Source organism: Mirounga angustirostris, unplaced genomic scaffold (genome assembly GCF_029215605.1).
Source record: "Mirounga angustirostris isolate CCGP_5_RB_7025 unplaced genomic scaffold, mMirAng1.0.hap1 SCAF_14, whole genome shotgun sequence".
Lineage (NCBI taxonomy): Eukaryota > Metazoa > Chordata > Mammalia > Carnivora > Phocidae > Mirounga > Mirounga angustirostris.
The window spans coordinates 48638082-48660576 of NW_026991722.1; the positions used below are offsets into that span (position 1 = coordinate 48638082).

Here is a 22495-nt window from a genome sequence, read left to right on the forward strand (position 1 = left end):
CTGCCTTCGGCTCAGGTCATGATCCCAGGGTCCTGGGATTGAGTCCCCGCTGAGCAGGGAGCCTGCTTCTCCCTCTGCCTCTCTCTCTCTGTCTCTCATGAATAAATAAAATAAAATCTTTAAAAAAAAAAAAAGACATATGCTATTCTAAAATGCTCCAAATTTTATAAACCATGATACCAAAATACTCAGTGTCTCAGAATGAAAGCTTATATAGTCTCCCACAATTCTGAAAGAAAAGAAACGGCTTTATAATTCTTTCTCTCTTAATGTCTCTGCTGTTATACCATGAGGAAACATCAAGATCAGCTTTGAAATCCAGAACCTACATTGATCTGAGGCTTTGAAATCTAGATTTCAAAGTATATATATTCTTCATAAATATTGGACATCTAGACATATTTTTGATAACCGGGGATATTATAGTTTCTTTCTAAAAAGCACAACCAGGGGTGCCTGGGTGGCTCAGTCAGTTAAGCATCTGCTTTTGGCTCAGGTCATGATCCCAGGGTCCTGGGATAGAGCCCCATATTGGGCTCCCTGCTCCACGGGGGTCTACTTGTCCCTCTCCTCCCCACTCATACTGTCTCTATCTCTGTCTCTCTCTCTAATAAATAAAAACTTTAAAAATAAATAAATAAATAGCACAACCAATAACTCTACTGTGTTATTAACTTATTGCCAAAAACTCATTACTGCTTACTATAGGCAAAGCTAAGGAATAGAATGCTACTTAAATCCCACATGTATACACATGCACATATAAACCTTGGAAACTTTTCCATATTGCTAACCACAATAAATTGAAATAATTGTAAGTAAATATTTGTGCTGGTATTAAGTTACACTCGCAATGTAAATGATTTGCTGTAGAAATAATATATATGTATTCTAATAAAAAAACCCTCAAAATTAGCTAAGAATTATATTAACTAAAGTACCATCAATTGTAATTAAAATTGACTATACATGAAATTCAACAATTAAGACAAGTATACTAAAGAAGTATAACTGTAGTTTAAAACAAAGATCACAAAGAACAAATTAAAATGTTATAATTCAAGGTAAGAGATTCATCAAGTTATATAAATTATAAAATGCTTATAAGAAAGGGGGAAATGTTGGCACATATTAATCATGCCTAATATTTTATTCAAAAATGCTAATTTCATCAGGTTCTGGAAATAATAAATGAACTATATCTGATTTCCTCAAATAAGTGTTAAGGCCAAAGACTTTTTTTTTTTTTTAAGATTTTATTTATTTATTTGAGAGAGAGAGAACACATGAGAGGAGATAGGGTCAGAGGACGAAGGAGACTCCCTGCCGAGCAGGGAGCCCGATGCGGGACTCGATCCAGGGACTCCAGGATCATGACCTGAGCCGAAGGCAGTCGCTTAACCAACTGAGCCACCCAGGCGCCCAAGACTTTTTTTTTTTAAGATTTATTTATTTGACAGAGAGAGACACAGCAAGAGAGGGAACATGAGCAGGGAAAGTGGGAGAGGGAGGAGCAGGCTTCCCGCCAAGCAGGGAGCCAGATGTGGGGCTCGATCCCAGGACCCTGGGATCATGACCTGAGCTGAAGGCAGATGCTTAACAACTGAGCCACCCAGGCACCCCAAGGCCAAAGTTTTTTTTTTTTTCCACTTTTAATTTTAATTTATTTTTTTTAATTCTTATGTTAATCCCCATACATTACATCATTAGTTTTGGATGAAGTGTTCCATGATTCATTGTTTGTGCATAACACCCAGTGCTCCATGCAGAATGTGCCCTCCTCAATACCCACCACCAGGCTAACCCATCCTCCCACCCTCCTCCCCTCTAGAACCCTGTTTGTTTTTCAGAGTCCATCGTAAGGCCAAAGAGTTTTTTAAAAAAATTCTGAGTACACCAAAAATGATTCCTTCTGTCTTTTGACATCACTCATCAGTACAAGGAAAGAAAAGCATATTTTAAGAATAAAAAATCTGAGGGCACCTGGGTGGCTCAGTTGTTAAGCGTCTGCCTTCGGCTCAGGTCGTGATCCCAGGGTCCTGGGATCGAGTCCCACATCGGGCTCCCTGCTTGGCGGGAAGCCTGCTTCTCCCTCTCCCACTCCCCCTGCTTGTGTTCCTGCTCTCGCTATCTCTCTCTCTGTCAAATAAATAAATAAAATCTTTAAAAAAAAAAAAAAAGAATAAAAAATCTGATATGAAAAAAAGAACTGAAAACAACCTCAATTTGCAATTTAAACTGATACATAAGTTGTATAATCTTCTGATATTCTTTAGAGTCCAACTAAAATCACTCTTTATCTGGCAATCTATAGTCATAATTGCATGAAATGTCTTAAGGAAATAGGAATAAAAAACAATCATATAGCTTTAACTAAAGCACTTGGCTGCATAATAAAAATGGCTTTTTCCTCTTTTTTTAAAATGTCACCTAAAAAAAAAAATGTCACCTGACACCAGTTATTTGACTGGAGAAATCACCCTTATAAATTTTTAAGGGAATTCTCAAGATACATGCAAGAATTAAAGAAATGTAAGTAGTATACTTTCTCCTCCTTGTATAGGCTTATTACCATTATTAAATATACTACCCCTACTCCCAGTAAAGTGAAACAATTCAAAATATTTAAAGGTTACTCGTTTCCTAAACACTTCAATTTTCAATTTATCTTAAACTTTATGATTTAATGTGATAAGCTAAATTCCCTCAATAAAATCTCTCTTTTTTTTTTAAAGATTTCATTTATTTATCTGGGGGGGCATGAGTAGGGGGAGGGACAGAGGAAGAGGGAGAAGCACACTCCCCGCTGAGCAGGGAGCCTGACATGGAGCTCAATCCCAGGACCCTGGGATCATGACCTGAGCTGAATGTAGATGCTTTACTGACTGAGCCACCCAGGTGCACCAGTAAAATCTCTTTTTGACCATTCTAATCTGAAATAATTGCTATTTGAATTCCTAGCAGTTCTTCTACAGAATCCGTAACTAATCACATTACATCCTGTGATACCTAGCACTGTCCTGTCAAATTAAGACTAACATTTATTAAGTCCCTATCACAGTCAAGGCATTGTGGGGGATATACAAATGAAAAGGAGTGCCCACAATTTTAACAGAAAGAAACACAGAAATACCACACTAACAAACATAAAGTGCAATAAAATAAGAACAAAGAACAAGTTAGTATAGGGCAAACAGAAAATAATTTCAATGATGAGATCTAGGAGCTCTGAAAGAAAGATGGTTAAGATCAAGAAGGGAAGGGGATAAGGATATCCTGACTAAAGAAAATGCTTAAATAAATGAAGAAAGTAGACAAGATATTTTAGAAAAAGGAACAGCATAATGTAGCTGAAGGGAAAGGTAGGAAGAGGGATTTTAATTAGTGGGAGATAAAGTTACAAAAACAGGCTTAAGACACACCACAAATGGATATGAAAACCAAGTTCAAGGTATGCAAATTTTATCCTAAGTACAATAGGAAGCAACTGAAGATTTGGGAACAGGGGAGAGAGGTGCCATTATATCTATGCCTTTAGAATACTAAGTTGGTAACTGTATGAAAGTTAAATCAGCGATAACCCTGAAATCAGAGTGAACAATTAGAAAGATACTGTAATAGTTCAAGTAAAAGTGGTAAGTACTTAATTAGATCAGCAACAATGGAATAGGAAGAATGGAATAGATTGGAAAAGACTAGTAGAATAAATGGAATGTGAGAACTAACTGGAAGCTGAGAATTAGTGAGAGAGTAGTCAAAGATAACCCTAAACAAACAGGCAGCAAGGGGACTGATGGCTGTATTAATACATTCTTAGTTAAATCATTCACTGTCCATGTGTTTCAGTCTTGAAACCATAATACAGAAAAAGTAATACAAGGTAGTTAAGAGCTATTATTCTTTTTTCTTTTTTAAAGTAGGCTCCATGTGGAGAAAGCGGAACCCTCTTACACTGTTGGTGGGAATGCAAGCTGGTGCAGCCACTCTGGAAAACAGATGGAGTTCCTCAAAAAGTTGAAAATATAACTACTCTTTGACCCAGCAATTGCCTTACTGGGTATTTACCCCAAAGGTACAAATGTAGTGATCCGAAAGGGCACCTGCACCCCAATGTTTATAGCAGCAATGTCCACAATAGCCAAACTATGGAAAGAGCCCAGATGTCCATCAACAGATGAATGGATAAAAAAGATGTGATATATATATACAATGGAATATTACTCAGCCATCAAAAAATATGAAATCTTGCCATTTGCAATGATGTGGATGGAACTAGAGGGTATTATGCTAAGCAAAATAAGTCAGAGAAAGACAGCTATCATAAGATCTCACTCATATGTGGAATTTGAGAAACAAAACAGGATCATACAGGAAGAGAGGAAAAAATAAAACAAGACAAAATCAGAGAGGGAGACAAACCATAAGAGACTCTTAATCATAGGAAACTGAGGGTTGCTGAAGGGGATGGGAGTGGGGGGGATGGGGTAACCGGGTGATAGACATTAAGGAGGGCATGTGATGTAATGAGCACTGGGTAATATATAAGACTGATGAATCACTGGCCTCTATCTCTGAAACTAATAATACATTATATGTTAACTGAATTTAAATTTAAAAAATTAAAAAATAAATAAAATAAAGCAGGCTCCATGCCCAGCGTGCAGTCCAACGCAGGGCTTGAACTTACGACCATGAGATCAAGACCTGAGCTGAGATCAAGAGTCAGATGCTTAACTGACTAAGCCACCCAGCACCCCTATGATCTATTAAGGCAGATTGTTGCTCAACTTCTAGCTGCTCCACTAGTCAGCTGTGTGATCTTGAATAAGTAAATTCCTTTATAAGCTTCATATTATCTATAAAAAGAGGATATTAACACCTGCCTCAAAAAGCTGTTTTCTGAAAGGATTAAAGGAGATAATGCATGTAAACCATTTAGTAGAGGCCCTGCCTGTGTAAGTGCTATCATCATCATCTTCTCTTTGAAAGGCAGGGAACATATAATACTATTTTGTCTCCTTCACAGTGCCGAAGTATGAAGTGTTCAAATATTTGTAATTTGAAAAATCAAGACATAATCTAAAATATGTTCATTTATTTCCTCCCATATTATATACCCACTGTTAGGAGCATCAACAAGCAATAGCAGTAAAATCCTTTTGTTCTCTGTGCTCCCCCTCTAGTGGTGATCCTAAGAAGCTAAAAAAATAGCAAAAACTAGAAGGATACATAATATAAAAACGCAGTATGGAACCAGAGGACAGGAAGTCATAGGGATGTAATACAGTTAGTTCATACTGTACTGTATATTTCAAAGTTGCTAAAGCAGTAAATATTAAAAGTTCTTCTCACAAGAAAAAATATATGTAATCACATGTGGTGAAGGATGTTAACCAGACTTATGGAAATCATTTCATAATATATTCATATATCAAATCATTATATTGTGCAACTGAAACTAACAATATTATATGTCAATTTTATCTCAATTTTAAAAAAAGAATTCAGGATAAACTGTCAAAATAAACTTCAAAGTGAACAGCTAGCTCCCTCAGGCAAGATATGCAGGCTTAATTCAACTATAAACAGAAGACATCTAATGCAATTTTCTAAAATGCTTCTCAAGGTTAAGTTGTTCCCAAAAATTCATTCACAGAAAGCTCTAAATTAAGCAAAACTAAGTATTTTCCTGTTCTGTGAGACTCTGCAGATCCTTTATGAGTTGTGATTTCCCAGAAGTTTTTCTCAAACTATAACCAGCAAATCTTTTTTCTAGTAGACTGCCTATCACTATTGTTAACAATGGCTGGGGAATATCTACACTAGAAGCTTATATAATTATATTATTAATAAAGAATTAGGTACTTAATATTTAGCCACAAGTTAAAAAAACAATCATGCAAATGGGGTGCCTGGATGGCCCAGTCAGTTAAGCATCCGACTCTTGATCTCAGTTCAGGTCTTGATCTCAGGATCTTGAGTTCAAGCCCCGCACTGCACTACACACTGGGCATGGAGCCTACTTAAAAATCATGCAAATGGATAACATGAGATCAGAGGACACACTGAGAATGATCTTAAAGAAACATATATCTCAAAATGAAATGCATTAAAAAAAAAATTTTTTTTTTAAGATTTTATTTATTTATTTGAGAGAGAGAGGAGAGACTGATTTATTTGAGAGAGACAGACAAGTGGGGAGGAGAGGGAGAAGCGGGCTTCCCACAGAGCAAGGAGCCCAATGCGGGGCTCGATCCCAGGGCCCTGGGATCATGACCTGAGCCAAAAGCAGACGCTTAACCGACGGAGCAACCCAGGTACCCGAAAATGGAATGCATTTTAATTAAATTTTTAGATATAAGCAAGTATTCTTGATACTTTACATACATATTTAATATATGTAAGTCATTTCATAATACTTGTATTAGTTTAACAATAAAAAAATAATATAAAACTAATCTATTTAGTGAAGACGTAATTTCCACAGACTTTAAAATGATTTATGAAGTACTAAAATATGCCATTAGTTCCTCATCAGTATCAGAAAAAAAGAACCAGCACTAGGAAAATTTCTAAACTGCATATAAAATAGTAAAGGTGAGATCTTTACCTGGGATTTCCTCTTAGTGCAGCATGGTGTAGAGCATTAAATCCATTATTGTTTGTAATGGTAACATCTGCTCCAGCTTCTAGAAGAACTGCCAGAATGTCATCACGTTTTTTACTTATTGCATCATGAAGAGGGGTATCACCTTCAGAATCCTTTTTTTTTTTATTTAGAGAGACTTTCATTAGTTCTTGAATCAAACATCACATGTAATATTAATATGTATACTGAACTACTAAACAGAAGCCATATCCAGTAACCTTCAATAAACAACCTGTGTTAAATTTTAAGATGTAGGCAAGAAACATTAGCCTCATTATATTAAACTCATACTCAATCTAGATGGAGAACACAATGAACATGTTGTAGCCTACCAAAGAAAAGGAAAAATTAAAAAGTACCCTCAAATATGATTCAGCTAATTACAAAAATTAATGAGGTGAAAGCTGCCCCCAAAATTCATTAGTTTAAAATGGCCTACTATACCAGATTCCTACCAGTCAGTAATCACTATGCCCTAAACTTTCAAAACAAACCTACACCAGTCTTGGGGCCTTAGAGCAATGAATTGAAAGTCAGTAGTCCTTAACCTTGGCTGCACATTCAGAATCTGTAGGGGAGCTCTTAAAAAGATACCCAGGCACAGGGGGCCTCGGTGGCGCAGTCAGTTAAGCTTCCGGCTCTTGGTTTCAGCTCAGGTCATGATCTCAAGGTCGTGAGATTGAGCCCTGTGCCAGGCTCCATGACTGACACAGAGTCTGCTTGGGATTCTCTCTCCGTTTCCCTCTGCCCCTCCCGCTCATGCATGAGCATGCATTCTCTCTCTAAAATAAATAAATACAGGGCGCCTGGGTGGCTCAGTTGGTTAAGCGACTGCCTTCGGCTCAGGTCATGATCCTGGAGTCCCGGGATCGAGTCCCACATCAGGCTCCCTGCTCAGCGGGGTGTCTGCTTCTCCCTCTGCCCTCTTCCCTCTCGTGCTCTCTGTCTCTCATTCTCTCTCTCTCAAATAAATACATAAAATCTTTAAAAAAATAAAATAAAATAAAATAAATAAATACATCTTAAAAAAAAAAAAAAAAAAGACACTCAGGCTGTTCTCCAGGACAACTAAACCAGAATCTCTAGGGGTAAGACCCAGGCATTAGCAGTTTTTCAGATCCCCCCAGCTGAATATATTATGTAGTCATGGGTGAAAATATTAATCTAAATGTTGTCAAGGGGCAGGAAAGTGGCTAATTAATCAAAATAGAAACAAATGTAAAAGAAAATTTAGCAGTCTCGGTCTTCCTTTTTTTCAAGCTGACTACTTTTTTCATCAATCAACTGATTTAGTAGATTATCTGCATAAGTGGGTAATTTAGACCTCATTTATTCCATAGTTTCATAAGTACTATTCTCAGTTAAGTCATACTTATGGCTTATACCATGGTTGCTAAGTTCAGCCTGCCACCTGTTTTTGTAAATAGTTTTATTGGAATTCAGCCATACACATCCATTTATGTATTATCGACGGCTGTTTTCATGCTACAATTGCAGCACTGGATAGTCATGATAGAAACTACATGAAAGCCTAATTATCATCTGGCCCTTTACAGAAAAAGTTGGCCAATCCCAGGCATATCCTCATCTACCCTCATAACAAATTCCTAACCCAAGTTCAATCCAACCAGCCACTTTTTAGCCTCCTATCTAGTGGCACTAAAAATTCATAGTCTTCAACTTGAGATAGGTTGTTTTTTTTTTAAGATTTTATTTATTTATCAGAGAGAGACAGTACAAGTGAGAAACAGAGAGCACAAGCATGGGGAGCGGCAGGCAGAAGGAGAAGCAGGCACCCCACTGAGTAAGGAGCCTGGTGTGGGATTCGATACCAGGACCCTGGGATCATGACCTGAGCTGAAGGCAGACGTTTAACCGACTGAGCCACCCAGGCATCCCAAGAGATAGGCTCTTAATATGGCTGGAATAAGCTTCTACCGGCCCTGATCGTCCTTCCTTCTGGTCCCCACAGTAGCTATTCCAAACATTTATCATTCTTCTCAGTTACCTTTTCTATACCTATTACTCCCCATTCACTCTCAACAGATGACTTTGTCTGCCATTTCAGACGCCAAAAAATCAACAGGTACAAATTATCTCTCCTTCAACAGATCAACACCCTCTAATTCCTCCCCCATCCTCCAATTCTATAATCCGCTTAGAGGCTCTAAGTTCCAAACCCTGTCAGTTCCAAAATGCTATGACTCAGAAATATCAGTCTCTGATAACCATCTAGCTGAATAAAATCTCCAATTCTTTCAGTTCTCAAACCCTCAGTCCCATTACTCCTATTTTTCTTCTTTGTTGCTTCTCTGACATCTATCCAATCGAATCCATCTGGCTGCTAAAACTGTGGACAGGAATCATCTCTTAAGTAACTCTTGCCTCAAAAATTAGGTCCTACTGAAAATCAACCCTAAAACCCTGTATATTTTCCAAAACAGAAAATCTTCCTAATGACTAGACCAAGACCCGAAGATTATAACTGAAATAATTTAGATAAAGTAACTCTCATTAAATGCAGCCTATTATACTTCTTAAGCTGCTGAAGCTGTCATGATCAATAAAGTTAAATCAATTCATAAGCTGATATTTTTGCAAGGAAGTCCCCATCCCACCCTCTAATATAAAACCAATCTACTGACACTTTCCTTAAAAAGTCTTTTCTAAGAACAGCTGCCAATTTTATCACATGATCAAACAAAAATGAACTGATAACAAAGGAATGCTTACCACAGAACTTAGTATTTCCTCTTAACAGAATCCTAGCAACGCCTGCAGAATATCTGTCATTAAAGATTTTACCTGGAGACTAGGATGACAGCCGAAGTCCAATAAAGTCTTCACGACCTGCAGATGGCCTTTATTGACAGCGATATGAAGTGGCGTCTGTCGGCGCTTGTTGCGAGCATTCAAGTCAGCACTGCCCCGATGCAGTACTTCTATAACAGCACCTTCGTCTCCAAAAGCTGCATGGTGAACAGCTCTATCTCCATCTTTATCCTAAACATCAGTATTTAAATCTGAATTAGTGAGCAAATATTTTAGAAAGAAAAATAAAACCTGAAGCTATAATAATTCAGTAAGAATTGATGTGAGAAAAGAAAACACAGAATGGAGTCAACAAAATAACTTGAAATGAAATTCACTTGAATAGTGATTAACTCCAAAGATAAATGATGAACCTGGATCAATATACTATGTCACATACATACTAGACCAACACTTATATCAGAAGTAGTCTGATCTTTCATTACTCTTATCAGCCATGATGATAAGCCAACATTAAGAAAAATGCTAAATTATGATACAACTATGTATATAAACATTTTTCCATTTAAAAATTTTACAAAGGCTTTTTAATGACATAAAAATTATATAAACATTAGTTGAGTAATTTAAAGAGGAAGAAAGGATGCCAAACTGTGATCTCAATTAACTTTGAGACCATATTAACATTGGTTATCTCTAGCTGGTGAGCTTATACTTTTCTGTATATTCAAGAACAGAAAAAAATTAAGTACCACCATAAAAGATAAAAATGAAACACAAATCAGCGTAACTTCATATATCCAAAATTCCAAAACTATTTCAGAAGAATTAAGTAGGTATGCCTTACCTTTTATAATAGGCCTATTTCTGGAGATGAGAGGTAGAGAAAGACCAGATTGCTTAAATTTTTTTTTTAATGTAGGAAACTTTTTTTTTTTTTTTTTTAAAGAGAGAGAGCGTGTGCAAGCACGGGGTAGGGGTGCAGAGAGAGAGAGGGAGAGAGAATCCCAAGCAGACTCTGCAGAGCCCAGTGCAGGGCTCAATCTCATAACCCTGAGACCATGACCCCAGCCGAAATCAAGAGTCCAATGCTTAACTGACTAAATCACCCAGGCGCCAAGAAACTACTTTTTAAATTGGAAAAAAAATGCCTGTCCTGCACCATGAAGATAATATACATAGTCCACACCAAAAAAGAAGTCCCATTACTTTGCTAGATGCAGACAGAGATGGGTATTATAAGGATACTATCTTTATTCCAGACTACATCTCAAATTTTAACACCCAGAAGTAAGCATGTTAAGACTTTCTCCAGAGCAGTGGTTCCCAACCCACAGTCCTACCCCTCATGGACTCCAGTTTTAGCAAGTGGTTTGAAAATCCATATAGTATTCAGGATTATTTGAACTACTTTTCACGGATTTAAATTAAAAACAAAACAAGAGTTCATTCAAAACAGCTGCTGAATTCAAAATAGTCTTTGGTCTTAACATATTTTCTCAGACAGACATTTAAAGTAAAACTGCTCGTGTAGGAGTCCACAACAATTTGACAGCCGCCCTTTTTTTTTTTTTTAAGATTTATGTATTTATTTATTTATTTATTTGACAGAGAGAGAGAGAGAGACACAGCAAGAGAGGGAACACAAGCACTTTTATCCTACCCCAATCTATTCTTCACACACACACACACACACACACACACACACATTCCCTCTGTAAAGCACACAATTTATGTTTAAAACTCTTTAATGTAACTCTACTATATAACGAACTAACCTCTTTTAAAGCCTACTTCTGTGGACCACACCTGCTGCCCGTCATCGTCCCACATATAAAACTTTAACTTACCAACTTATTTGACCCACTATGTTCATGTACAACTTATTTGACTCCAGACTTCAATGCTCTTATTCATCACCTTGTTGGCTTAGACTAGACATCCTTTACAACTCAACTCAGGCAACCAACCCCTCCCCTCTGAAACCTCCACTCTCAAAAAATTCTCTTTTATTATCACACTGTAGTATAATTATTTGTTTCCAAGTACACTTCTTTGACTTTGAGCATATTGGGGGCTACAACTCTATCTTCATCATCTTTATTCCCAGGAATTTGGAAACTACATACACTAGAAAGTAACAATTAAATTTATTTCGTTTTTCTTCCAAGTAAAAAACCTCAGTTGCACAAACATCTTAACTAATAGGGTTTGCTGCTTTTTTCTGACTCCATCTTAAGTATTTCAAATAAACCTAATAAAAAAAAAGCTCATTATTATGACTCTGATACTGGGGGATAAGAGGGTAGAAAGAACCAAGATCAGTTTTAGGTTTAATTTGAGGCCCCTGCACAAATCCAAATTCACAGTGCCTACTAGCTAGTAAGAACCAAAATGGGTATTGAGTTGAATCTTTAACATGCCTTAATTACATTTTTTAAATGATTTTTTTTTTACCGTGGGAAAATACAAGAAACATAAAATTTACCATCTTAACCATTTTTAAGTGTAAAGTTCAATGATATTAAACACATTCATACTGTTATGCACCCATCACCACCATCCATCTCCAGAACTCTTCATTTTACAAAACTGAAACTATACATTTCACACAGTAATTCTCCATTGTCCCTCTCCCCAACTCATGGAAACCATCATTATACTTTGTCTCTATGATTTTTGACTACTCTAGGTACTTCATATAAATGGAAGCATACAGTATTTGCATTTTTGCAATTGGCATCATGTCCTCAACAGGTTAATCTATATTGTAGCATGAGTCAGAATTTCCTTCCTTTTTAAGACTAAATAATATTCCATTTTATGTATATACCACATTTTGTTTAGTCATTCATACATCATGGACACTTGGGTTGTTTCCAAGTGTTAATTATTGTGAATAATGCTATGAACATGGGTGTAAAAATATCTCTTTGAGACCCTAGTTTCAACTCTTTGGGGTATATAACTCAGAAATGCAATTGCTGGATCATACAGTAATTCCATTTTTAACAAACCTCCATACTGTTTTCCACAACAGCTATACCATTTTACATTCCCACCAACAGTCCAGAAGGGTTCCAATTTCTCCACATCCTCACCAACACTTATTTTGTTCTGTTTTGTCTTTAAAGATTTGTCAGAAAGAGAGAGAGAGAGAGAGCAGCACAAGCAGGGGGAGGGGCAGAGGGAGAAGCAGGCTCTCCGCCGGGCAGGGAGCACCATGTGGAACTCGATCCCAGGAGCCTGGGATCATGACCTGAGCCGAAGGCAACCGCTTAACCAACTGAGTACCCAGGCATCCCTGTTTTGTTTTGTTTTTATAGTAGCCATCTGAGTAGGTGTGAGGTGGTATCTCATTATGGTTTTGATTTGCATTTCCCTAATGATTTGTGACGTTTAGCATTTTTCATGTGCTTATGAACCATTCATATATATTCTCTGGAGAAATGTCTACTCAAGTCCCTTGCCCAGCTGTGCATCAGGTTTTTTGTAGTTGCTGAGTTTTAAGAATTCTACATATATTCTGGATATCAACCCATTATCAGACATACAATTTGCCAGTATTGTCCCACATTCTGTAAGTTGCCTTTTCATGGTTGATAGCATCCTTTGGTGCACAGAAGATTTTAATTTTCATGAAGTCCAATTTGTCTACTTCTTCTTTTTTTGCCTGTGCCTTCAGTGTCAATGCCCAACAAATCACTGCCAAATCCAATGCTGGGAGCTTTGCCCTATGTTTTCTTCCAAGCTTTCACATTTCAGGTCTTTGACCTATTTAGTTAATTTCCATAGACAATGTTAGGTAAGGGTCCAACTTCATTCTTTTGTACATAGATACCCTGTTTTTCCAGTACCATTTATTGAAAAAACTGTCCTTTCCCCAGTGAACGGTCTTGGCACCCTTGTCAAAAATTATTTGACCATGTATTCAAGGATTTGTTACTGGACCCTATTCCATTCCATTGGTTTATATATCTGTATTTATGCCAGTACCACACTGTTTTGATTATTGTAGCTTAGTAGTAAGTTCTGAAATCAGAAGAATTAGTCTTCCAAATTTGTTATTCTTATTCAACATGGTTTTGGCTATTTGGGGGTACCTTGAAATGACATAGTGAATTGTAGGATGGATTTTTCCATTTCGGCAAAAAACATCAGTTTGGACAGTTTTGATATCATAACAATACAAATTCTTCCAATCCATGAACATGAAATATGTTTCCACTTACTTGTATCTTCTTTAATTTCTTTCAGCAGTGTTTTATAGTTTTCACTGTACAAGTCTTTCACCTCTATGGTTAAATTAATTCCTAAGTAGTTTTTTATTTTTGATGTTATTATAAATGGAGTTGTTTTCTTAATATCCTCTACTGATTGTTGACGGTTAATGTACAGAAATGAAACTAGATTCTGTGTTTTGCTACTTTGCTGAATGTCTTAATTAGTTCTGAAAGTTTTTTGTGTGGAACTTTATGGTTTTCTACATATAGGATCATATAATCTGCAGAGATAATTTTACTTCTTCCTTTCCAATGTGAATGCCTTTTATTTCTTTTTCTTGCCTACTCTGGCTAGGACTTCCAGTACCATGTTGAATATGAGTGGAAAAGTGAGCATCCTTATCTTTTTCTTGATCCGAGAGGACAAGTTTTCAGTTTTTCATATATGGCTTTTAATATGTCAAGATAGTTTCCTTCTATTCCTAGTTTGCTGTTTTTTTTATCATAGAAGGGTATTGAATTTAATCAAATGCTTTTTCTACATCAATTGCAATGGTCACAGAGTTTTTCCCCTTCATTCTGTTAATGTGGTATATATCACATTGATCAATTTATGTATGCTAAACCAACCTTCATTCCTAGAATAAATCCAACTTGGTCATGGTGTATAACCCTTTTAATATGCTGAATATGGTTTGTTAGTATTTTACTGAGAATTTTACATCAATATTCACAAGGGATACTGGTTTATAGTTTTCTAATACTATCTTTGTCTGGCTGTGATATTAGGGTAATGCTGGCTTCATAGAATGAGTCAGTAAGTGTTCTCTATGTTATTTTGGAAAAATTTGAGAGCAAATAGTTTTAGGGGCAAGCCTGTTGGGACCCCCCCCCCTCCGAGAGTTTTTCTGTATCCTCACTTAATAAAACTCTATCATTTTATTCACACACACAAAAAAATGGTGTTAGTTCTTCTTTAAATGTTTGGTAAATTCATCAGTGAATCAATCAGGTCAAGGGCTTTTCTTTGTCAGGAGTTTTGTTTTGTTTTGTTTTGTTTTAAAGATTTTATTTATTTGACAGAGAGAGACACAGCGAGAGGGGAACACAAGCAGGGGGAATGGGAGAGGGAGAAGCAGGCTTCTCGCCGAGCAGGGAGCCCGATGTAGGGCTCAATCCCAGGACCCTGAGATCAGCACCTGAGTGGAAGACAGACGCTTAACAACTGAGCCACCCAGGCGCCCCTGTCAGGAGATCTTTTATTACTGATTCAATCTTCTTACTAGTTATAGGTATATTCAGATTTCCTGAATTTTCATGATTCAGTCTTAGGTTTTGTGTTTCTAGGTATTTGTCCAGTTCATCTAGGTTATCTCATTTGTTGTCATATAACTGTTTACAGTACTTTCTTATAAACCTTTCCTTTTCTGTAGAATTGGTAGTAATGTCCCCACTTTCATTTCTGATTTTAATAATTTGAGTGTTTTTTCTTAATCAATCTAGCTAAATAAACATTTATCAGTTCTGCTGATCAAAGAACCAACTTGTGGTTTCACTGATTTCCTCCACTGCTTTTCTATTGTTTTATTTATCTCTGCTCAAATATTTATTATTTTATTCCTTCTGCTATCTTTGAATTTAATTTTTTTCTAGTTCCTTAAGTTGTGAAATTAGGTTGATCTGTGATCAATTTTTTAAATGTAAGCATTTATAGCTATAAATATCCCCCTTAGCACTGCTTTCACTACATCCCACAGGTTTTAGTATGTTCTGCTTTTGTTTTCATTCATCTCTAACTATTGTCTGATTTCCCTCGCAATTTCTTTAATCCATTCATTGCTTAAAAATGTTATTTAATTTCCACAAATGTGTGAATCTTCCAGTTTCTCTTCCATTATTGATTTTTAACTTCATCGAAGTGTCAAAGAAAATACTTTGTAAGACATCTACCTTTTTAAATCTATTGAGACTTGTGACTTTACAGTCTACCACAAAGAACACACGAGGTGCATTTGAGAAGAATGTATATGCTGTTGTTAGGTAGAGTGTTCTGTACATGTCTATTAGCTCTAGTTGGCTTTATTGTGTTGTTCATGTCCTCATATTTCTTTACTTATCTTCTATCTTGTTTTCTATACATTATTGAGAATAGAATACTGAAGTCTTAAACTAGTATCGTAAAAATGTCCTTTTCCCTTCACTTCTGTTAATTTTTTTCATGTTTGTATGGTCTATTATTAAGTATATAAATATTTATAATTGTTATATCTTCGTGCTGTATTGTACTTTTTATTAATATACAATGTCCTTAGTCTCTTACAACCTTCATGATTTAAAGTCTGTTTTGTCTAAAATTAGTATAGCTATCCCTGCCCTTTTTTGGTTACTATATGCATTAATATCTTTTCCCATCCTTTCACTTTAAACCTATTTGTATCTATGCATCTAAGGTGAGTCTCCTATACACAGAATATATTAGATCATTTTTTAACCCCTTCTGCCAGTCTCTTTTATAGTTTAATCCACCTATATTTAAAGTAATTATTGGGCGCCTGGGTGGCTCAGTTGGTTAAGCGACTGCCTTCAGCTCAGGTTATGATCCTGGAGTCCTGGGATCAAGTCCCATATCGGGTTCCCTGCTCGGTGGGGGGTCTGCTTCTCCCTCTGACCCTCCTCCCTCTCGTGCTCTCTGTCTCTCATTCTCTCTCTCAAATAAATAAATAAAATCTTTTAAAATAAATAAATAAATAAATAAATAAATAAAGTAATTATTGATAAGGAATAACTTACTTCTGTCATTTTGCTGTAAGTTTTCTAGATGCCACGTAGCTTTTGTTGCCTCATTTCCAACATTACTCTTTTATATTTAGTTGATATTTTGAAGTAAAAAACATTTTACTTAACTTCAATAACATATAAAAATTCATTTAAAAGCTTTGCACAGTGGCAGTATCATAGCCAGTGACGTTTATCCGAGGCACAATTATTGCTAATTGAAAACTCATTTACAGGGGCGCCTGGGTGGCTCAGTCAATTAAGTGTCTGCCTTTAGCTCAGGTCATGATCCCAGGATCCTGGGATCGAGCCCCATGTTGGGCTCTTTGCTCAGTGGGGAGTCTGCTTCTCACCCCTCCTTCTGCCCCTCCCCCTGCTCGTGTTTTTTCTTTCTCAAATAAATAAAATCTTAAAAAACAACAAAAACAAACAAACAACAACTCATTTACAGCTCTATCTGCAACCCTTTCAGTTACTGTTATCACGAAATTACAATTTTGTACATTGTGTAATCAAAAACATAAACTAATAATTTTTTAAAATCCATCAGTTTCTTAAATTATATACAGAAAACAAAATGTGGATTTACAAACCAAAGTTACGATAATGCTAGATTTTAGACTAATCATATTTTTTTTTTTAAGATTTTATTTATTTATTTGACAGAGAGAGAGACAGAGCAGGAACACAAGCAGGGGGAGTGGGAGAGGGAGAAGCAGGCCTCCTGCCGAGCAGGGAGCCTGATGCAGGACTCGATCCCAGGACCCTGGGATCATGACCTGAGCTGAAGGCAGACACTCAATGACTGAGCCACCCAGGTGCCCTAGACTAATAATTTTTTTAATGTATTAATCTCAAATCATGTGGGAAACAGAAGAATTATAAACCATTATTAAAATAATGCTATCTTCTATAACTGCCTACATATTATACTTTTATTGAGATTTTACTTCCTCACATAGCTACAGGTTACTATCTAATATTCTTTCATTTCAACCTGCAGGACTGCTTTGGTATTTCTTGCAAGACAGGTCTACTGGTAACAAATTCCCTGAGTTTTGGGGACCGTCTTAATTTCTCTGTCACTTTTGAAAGAGAGTTTTGCTAGATAGAGGATTCTTGGTTGACAGGGTTTTTTTTTTTTCTTTTTAGCACCTTGAAAACATCAGTCCACCACTGTCTTCTGGCTCCAAAGTTTCTGATGAGAAATCTGCTGAAAATCTTACAAGGATCCCTTTTAAGTGACAAGTCACCCCTCTTGTTGCTTTCAAGATTCTTTGGCCTTAGCTCTTGGAAGTTTGATTATAATGTGTGCCTTCTCCTGGACGTACCAAGATCTCAATAGAATCTGGAGTTCTAAAATAGTTACATCAGAAAGAATTCTGCCAGTGCAGTTGTTATCTAGATGGCGAGATGAATTTCTACTATTTCTTTTTTTAAAGATTTTATTTATTTATTTGAGAGAGAGAGAATGAGAGACAGAGAGCATGAGAGGGAGGAGGGTCAGAGGGAGAAGCAGACTCCCTGCCGAGCAGAGAGCCCGATGCGGGACTCGATCCCGGGACTCCAGGATCATGACCTGAGCCGAAGGCAGTCGCTTAACCAACTGAGCCACCCAGGCGCCCAAATTTCTACTATTTCATACCCCACTATATTCCCAGAATCTTCTCAGTAACCACTGTGATTTTTAACATCAATGGAATTAAACATTTCCTGAACATGCTGACACTTTCAGTAAATTAGTTCAACTATTTTATTATCCCTAAATATAATAAGTAATATTGTACTTCATCTTCTTTTTCCTAAAACTCATTTAATTCATCAAGATGCTGGTATTCTGATCATACTAAAACTTCAACACAATTGTTTGGAAGTAGTATATTCTGCTTGATTCATTGAATATTTATTGGGTGCCTACTACAAGCTCAGTATTGTTCTGGACACCAGAGATACAGCAATGGGCAAAATAAAGTTCCTACCCTCATTGAGTTTACGTTCTAGCAGGGGAGACAAAACATTATAAACAAAATAAGTAAATAAAATGTAAATGTTAGGTAGTAAAAAGGCCAAAGAAAAAATAATTGCAGTTAAGAAGGATTAGGTAGGACAGCCAAAGGATGGCCTCCCAGGGTGGGTTTGATTAAATAGCTGAAGGGAGTGAGAGAGAAAGCCATGAGTAAATAGCTAAAGGGAGTGAGAGAGAAAGCCACGAGGATATCTGGGGGAAGAAGTGTGAGGACCAGGGTGGTAGCAGCAGGAAGGGTAAAAACTGCTTAAATTCTGGATATATTCTAAAGAGCCAATAGGATTTAGTGATGGACCAGATGAGGAATATGAAAAAACAAATCAGTGATGATTTCGTAAAATTCAACCTGAGCAACTGAAAGAATTTGCAGGTAAGGGAAGACAAAAACTCTGGCTGTCTCCTTTTAAAGCTTGACCTTTTTTGTTGGGGCAATCTCAGATTTTAGTCTGCCTACCTATAAAAGGCAATTTAAAGACTGTTTTCTGGGTCTTACAAATCTAATCTTTTGTTGACACTCCACATTCTTAATAGTGCCAGTTTTGGGGGGGTAGAGAGGTGGGGGTGCCTCCACTCAGAATCTGAATTAACATCAATCCTCAGGAACTATGTACACCAATTCCTAGAGCCATTTTAGAGGTTACTATCCTGAGTCCTGACTTGTTTCTAAGAGAAGAATTTCCTTAAACCGACCAGTCTTGAAGCCCACTTGCCCTTTCCTTCTCAGTTTTACATTTACATAAAATATTTCTACAGCTTTGTTTTCATTACTAGATAAGAATCAGACAGAATTAGTATCTGTTTAGGAAACCATATTCTCTGCCTTCTGCCAGTTGGAAAGAAACAATCAAAGGCAATAATAACACCATTAGATTCCCTTGGTGTTGGGCGCCTGGGTGGCTCAGCTGGTTAAGCGACTGCCTTCAGCTCAGGTCATGATCCTGGAGTCCCGGGATCGAGTCCTGCATCGGGCTCCCTGCTCAGCGGGGAGTCTGCTTCTCCCTCTGACCCTCCTCCCTCTCATGCTCTCTGTCTCTCATTCTCTCTCTCAAATAAATAAAATCTTAAAAAAAAAAAAAATTTAGATTCCCTTGGTGTCATTGTACACTATAAATAGAATCTTATTTCCCTTACTCCACAGCCAACCCTTTAAGTTATTATCATAGATAAGGAAACTGAAGCTTATACCAATTAAACTTTTTGCCCAGTATCACTTTAGACAGCAACAATACCATAATGTGGGTTTTCTGACAAAATTTAGTATTGTTCTCTATTAGTCCTTGCCTTCAGAACAGTTTTCATTAACCTTAAATGATAAAGTTTCCAGACAACTGTAGTATATATTTATACTGTATTTGAAAACTTTTTTTTTTTTTTGTAAATGACATACTGTTTTAAACTGGTCTTTCATTCAATCCTCCACACCTTTCTTATTATAATTCATCAGTGGGGAAAAAAAATACCGAGTCCCTGCAGGATCCAAAATTAGTTCACCTATAAAAACACACCTAAGATCTCACAGTCCTCAGTGCCTTTACCTATACATTAAGGAGGAAACAGAATGTAATCCTACTGTACTCAGTAGGTCATACATGGAGATACCTTTCCAAAATAGCTGCATTTTCCCTAAGAAAAAGAAACAGGAAAAAAATGTAATCTGATATCACATATTAGAAAGGTATAATATACACCAATTTAGTTTAATAACAGCTTAAGTCAACTGAAAAAAAACTGCAATAGTCATCTATACTAGAGGCCAGCAAACTTTTCTGTGAAGGACCAGAAAGTAAATATTTCACGTTTACAACCACCCAGTCTCCTGTCACAACTATTCAGTTCTGCAGTTGTAACATGAAAGTGGCCATACACAATAAATAAATGAATGGATGTGCTGTATTCCAATAATACTTAGCAATATAAATGGAGGGCTGGATTTGGCCTGCAGGCTATAGTTTGCAACCCCTAATCTATACTATCTTGAGCTCACCTCCTAATGCAGATGAAAAAAAAAAATGAAAGGTTACAGAATGAGATAGAGAACAAAATATATTATTCTCTTTATTCTTCACCTAACCTCAAGACTTTTAATACAATTAAATTTTTAAAAATCACTGTTAATTATCATTGCTTTTACGTTTGGTAAAGATATAATGAAGTTTAAGAAAAAGAACACTTATCTTTTGGGATACATACTAAAATATTTACAGATGAAATAATGTATCTGGATCTGCTTCAGTGTAATTCAGTAGAGGAGAGGGAAGAGGGTACAGATTAAGTCAAAATTGGCCATGAAAAATAACTGAAGTGGGGTGATCGGAACATAGGATTCATTATACTATTCCTTTATTTTTTTATTTTTTTTTTTAAAGATTTTATTTTTTTGACAGAGAGAGCACAAGCAGAGGGAGAGAGAGGGAGAAGCAGGCTCCCTGCTGAGCAAGGAGCCCGATGTGGGACTCGATCCCAGGACCCTGGGATCATGACCTGAGCCGAAGGCAGCTGCTTAACCAACTGAGCCACCCAGGCGTCCCTATACTATTCCTTTATAATTATTTAAAATTTTCAATAATAGGGCGCATGGGTGGCTCAGCTGGTTGAGCAATTGCCTTCAGCTCAGGTGATGATCCTGGAGTCCCGGGATCGAGTCCCGCATCGGGCTCCCTGTTCAGCGGGGAGTCTGCTTCTCCCTCTGACCCTCCCCCTCTCGTGCTCTCTCTCTCTCATTCTCTCTCTCTCTCAAATAAACACAATCTTTAAAAAAAATTTTTTTTCAATAATAAAAAAAATTAATAATGACAAATCACTTTATAAACAGGCTGGCAAATGATGAATCACAAATCTAAGTGCATTTGTAAAATTAACTATTTTCTCCATCTTTTAAACCAGGGTTTCTCAACTTTGGCAATATTTACATTTTGGGCCAGGTAGTTCTTTGTTGTGGGAGCTGTACTGTGCACTATGGGATATTTAGTAGCATCCTTAGTTTCTACCACCTAGATGCCAGTAGTACTCCCACCATCCCCACCAGTTGTGACAATCAAAAATGTTCCCGGGGCGCCTGGGTGGCTCAGCCGTTAAGCGTCTGCTTTCGGCTCAGGTCATGATTCCAGGGTCCTGGGATCCAGCCCCACATCAGGCTCCTTGTTCCGCGGGAAGCCTGCTTCTCCCTCTCCCACTCCCCCTGCTTGTATTCCTTCTCTCGCTGTGTCTCTGTCAAATAAATAAAATCTTAAAAAAAAAAAAAAAATGTTCCCAGACATTTCCAAATGTCCCCCATGAGACAAAAATGCCCCCAGTTGAGAACTACTGTTCTAAAAAAAACTATATTGCTGTTTCTAATAATTTCTTAAATTCCAAAAAAATGATACTTTGATGATTTTTTTGTTTTAGTCTTAGGCTATGAATTGTATTTATATCTTAACCCAATTTTTAAATGTAGTTTTTTCTTTGCCAATTGGGAAACTGTGTTATTAATTTAACCTGATGTATAAATACTCCTTTCTCACACTATTTCGATAAATTACATCTGCCTACAATGGTTTTTATATTTTAAGCATTTTTATTTAAATTCAATTTAGTTAGCATATAGTGTATTATTAGTTTCAGGGGCGGAATTTAATGATTCATCAGTCGCATACAACACCCAGTGCTCTTTACATCAAGTGTCCTCCTTAATGCCCATTACCCAATATCCCATCTCCCCACCTACCTCCTTTTGCCTACAAGCGTTTTTAAAACAGAAATGCACAGAATGGAAATTCAAATGAGGTGGTATGGTTGAAGTCCAAATATATCCCACTGATCTAGTAACAGACCTAACTTTCAAACTTTCTCAAAGAAATTATTTGCAAACACTTAGCTTACTGAGCCACACTCCAACTCCAATCTTACCAGGTTTATATTATCAACTAACCATTTGTTTTGTATTTGAGTTCAGTTAAGGAACAGTGCCACTTTTGTTCCCACTCCCACAGCTGCACCACCATTGTGCACAACCTCTCATGTGAACAAGAAGTCTTTAGAAACACAAATGGCTAGATAGTCCCATGTTGT

General features: G+C 36.8%; 1 protein-coding gene and 1 non-coding gene across 3 annotated transcripts in view; one reads left to right on the forward strand and one right to left on the reverse strand.

Moving 5' to 3' along the window:
- The window catches only part of MIB1 (MIB E3 ubiquitin protein ligase 1), a 132531-nt gene that overhangs the window by 45357 nt on the left and 64679 nt on the right, over window positions 1-22495 (reverse strand). For both annotated transcript variants that reach the window (XM_045886943.3, XM_064577845.1), the window contains exons 11-12: window positions 9455-9652; window positions 6611-6762 (exon numbers count right to left, since the gene is read on the reverse strand). In XM_045886943.3, coding sequence (XP_045742899.1) covers window positions 6611-6762; window positions 9455-9652 — 350 coding nt within the window. The remainder of the gene's footprint in view (window positions 1-6610; window positions 6763-9454; window positions 9653-22495) is intronic.
- LOC123853371 (U4 spliceosomal RNA) lies at window positions 16577-16718 on the forward strand. The gene has a single exon (XR_006793130.1). It is a non-coding gene; the product is annotated as a U4 spliceosomal RNA (small nuclear RNA).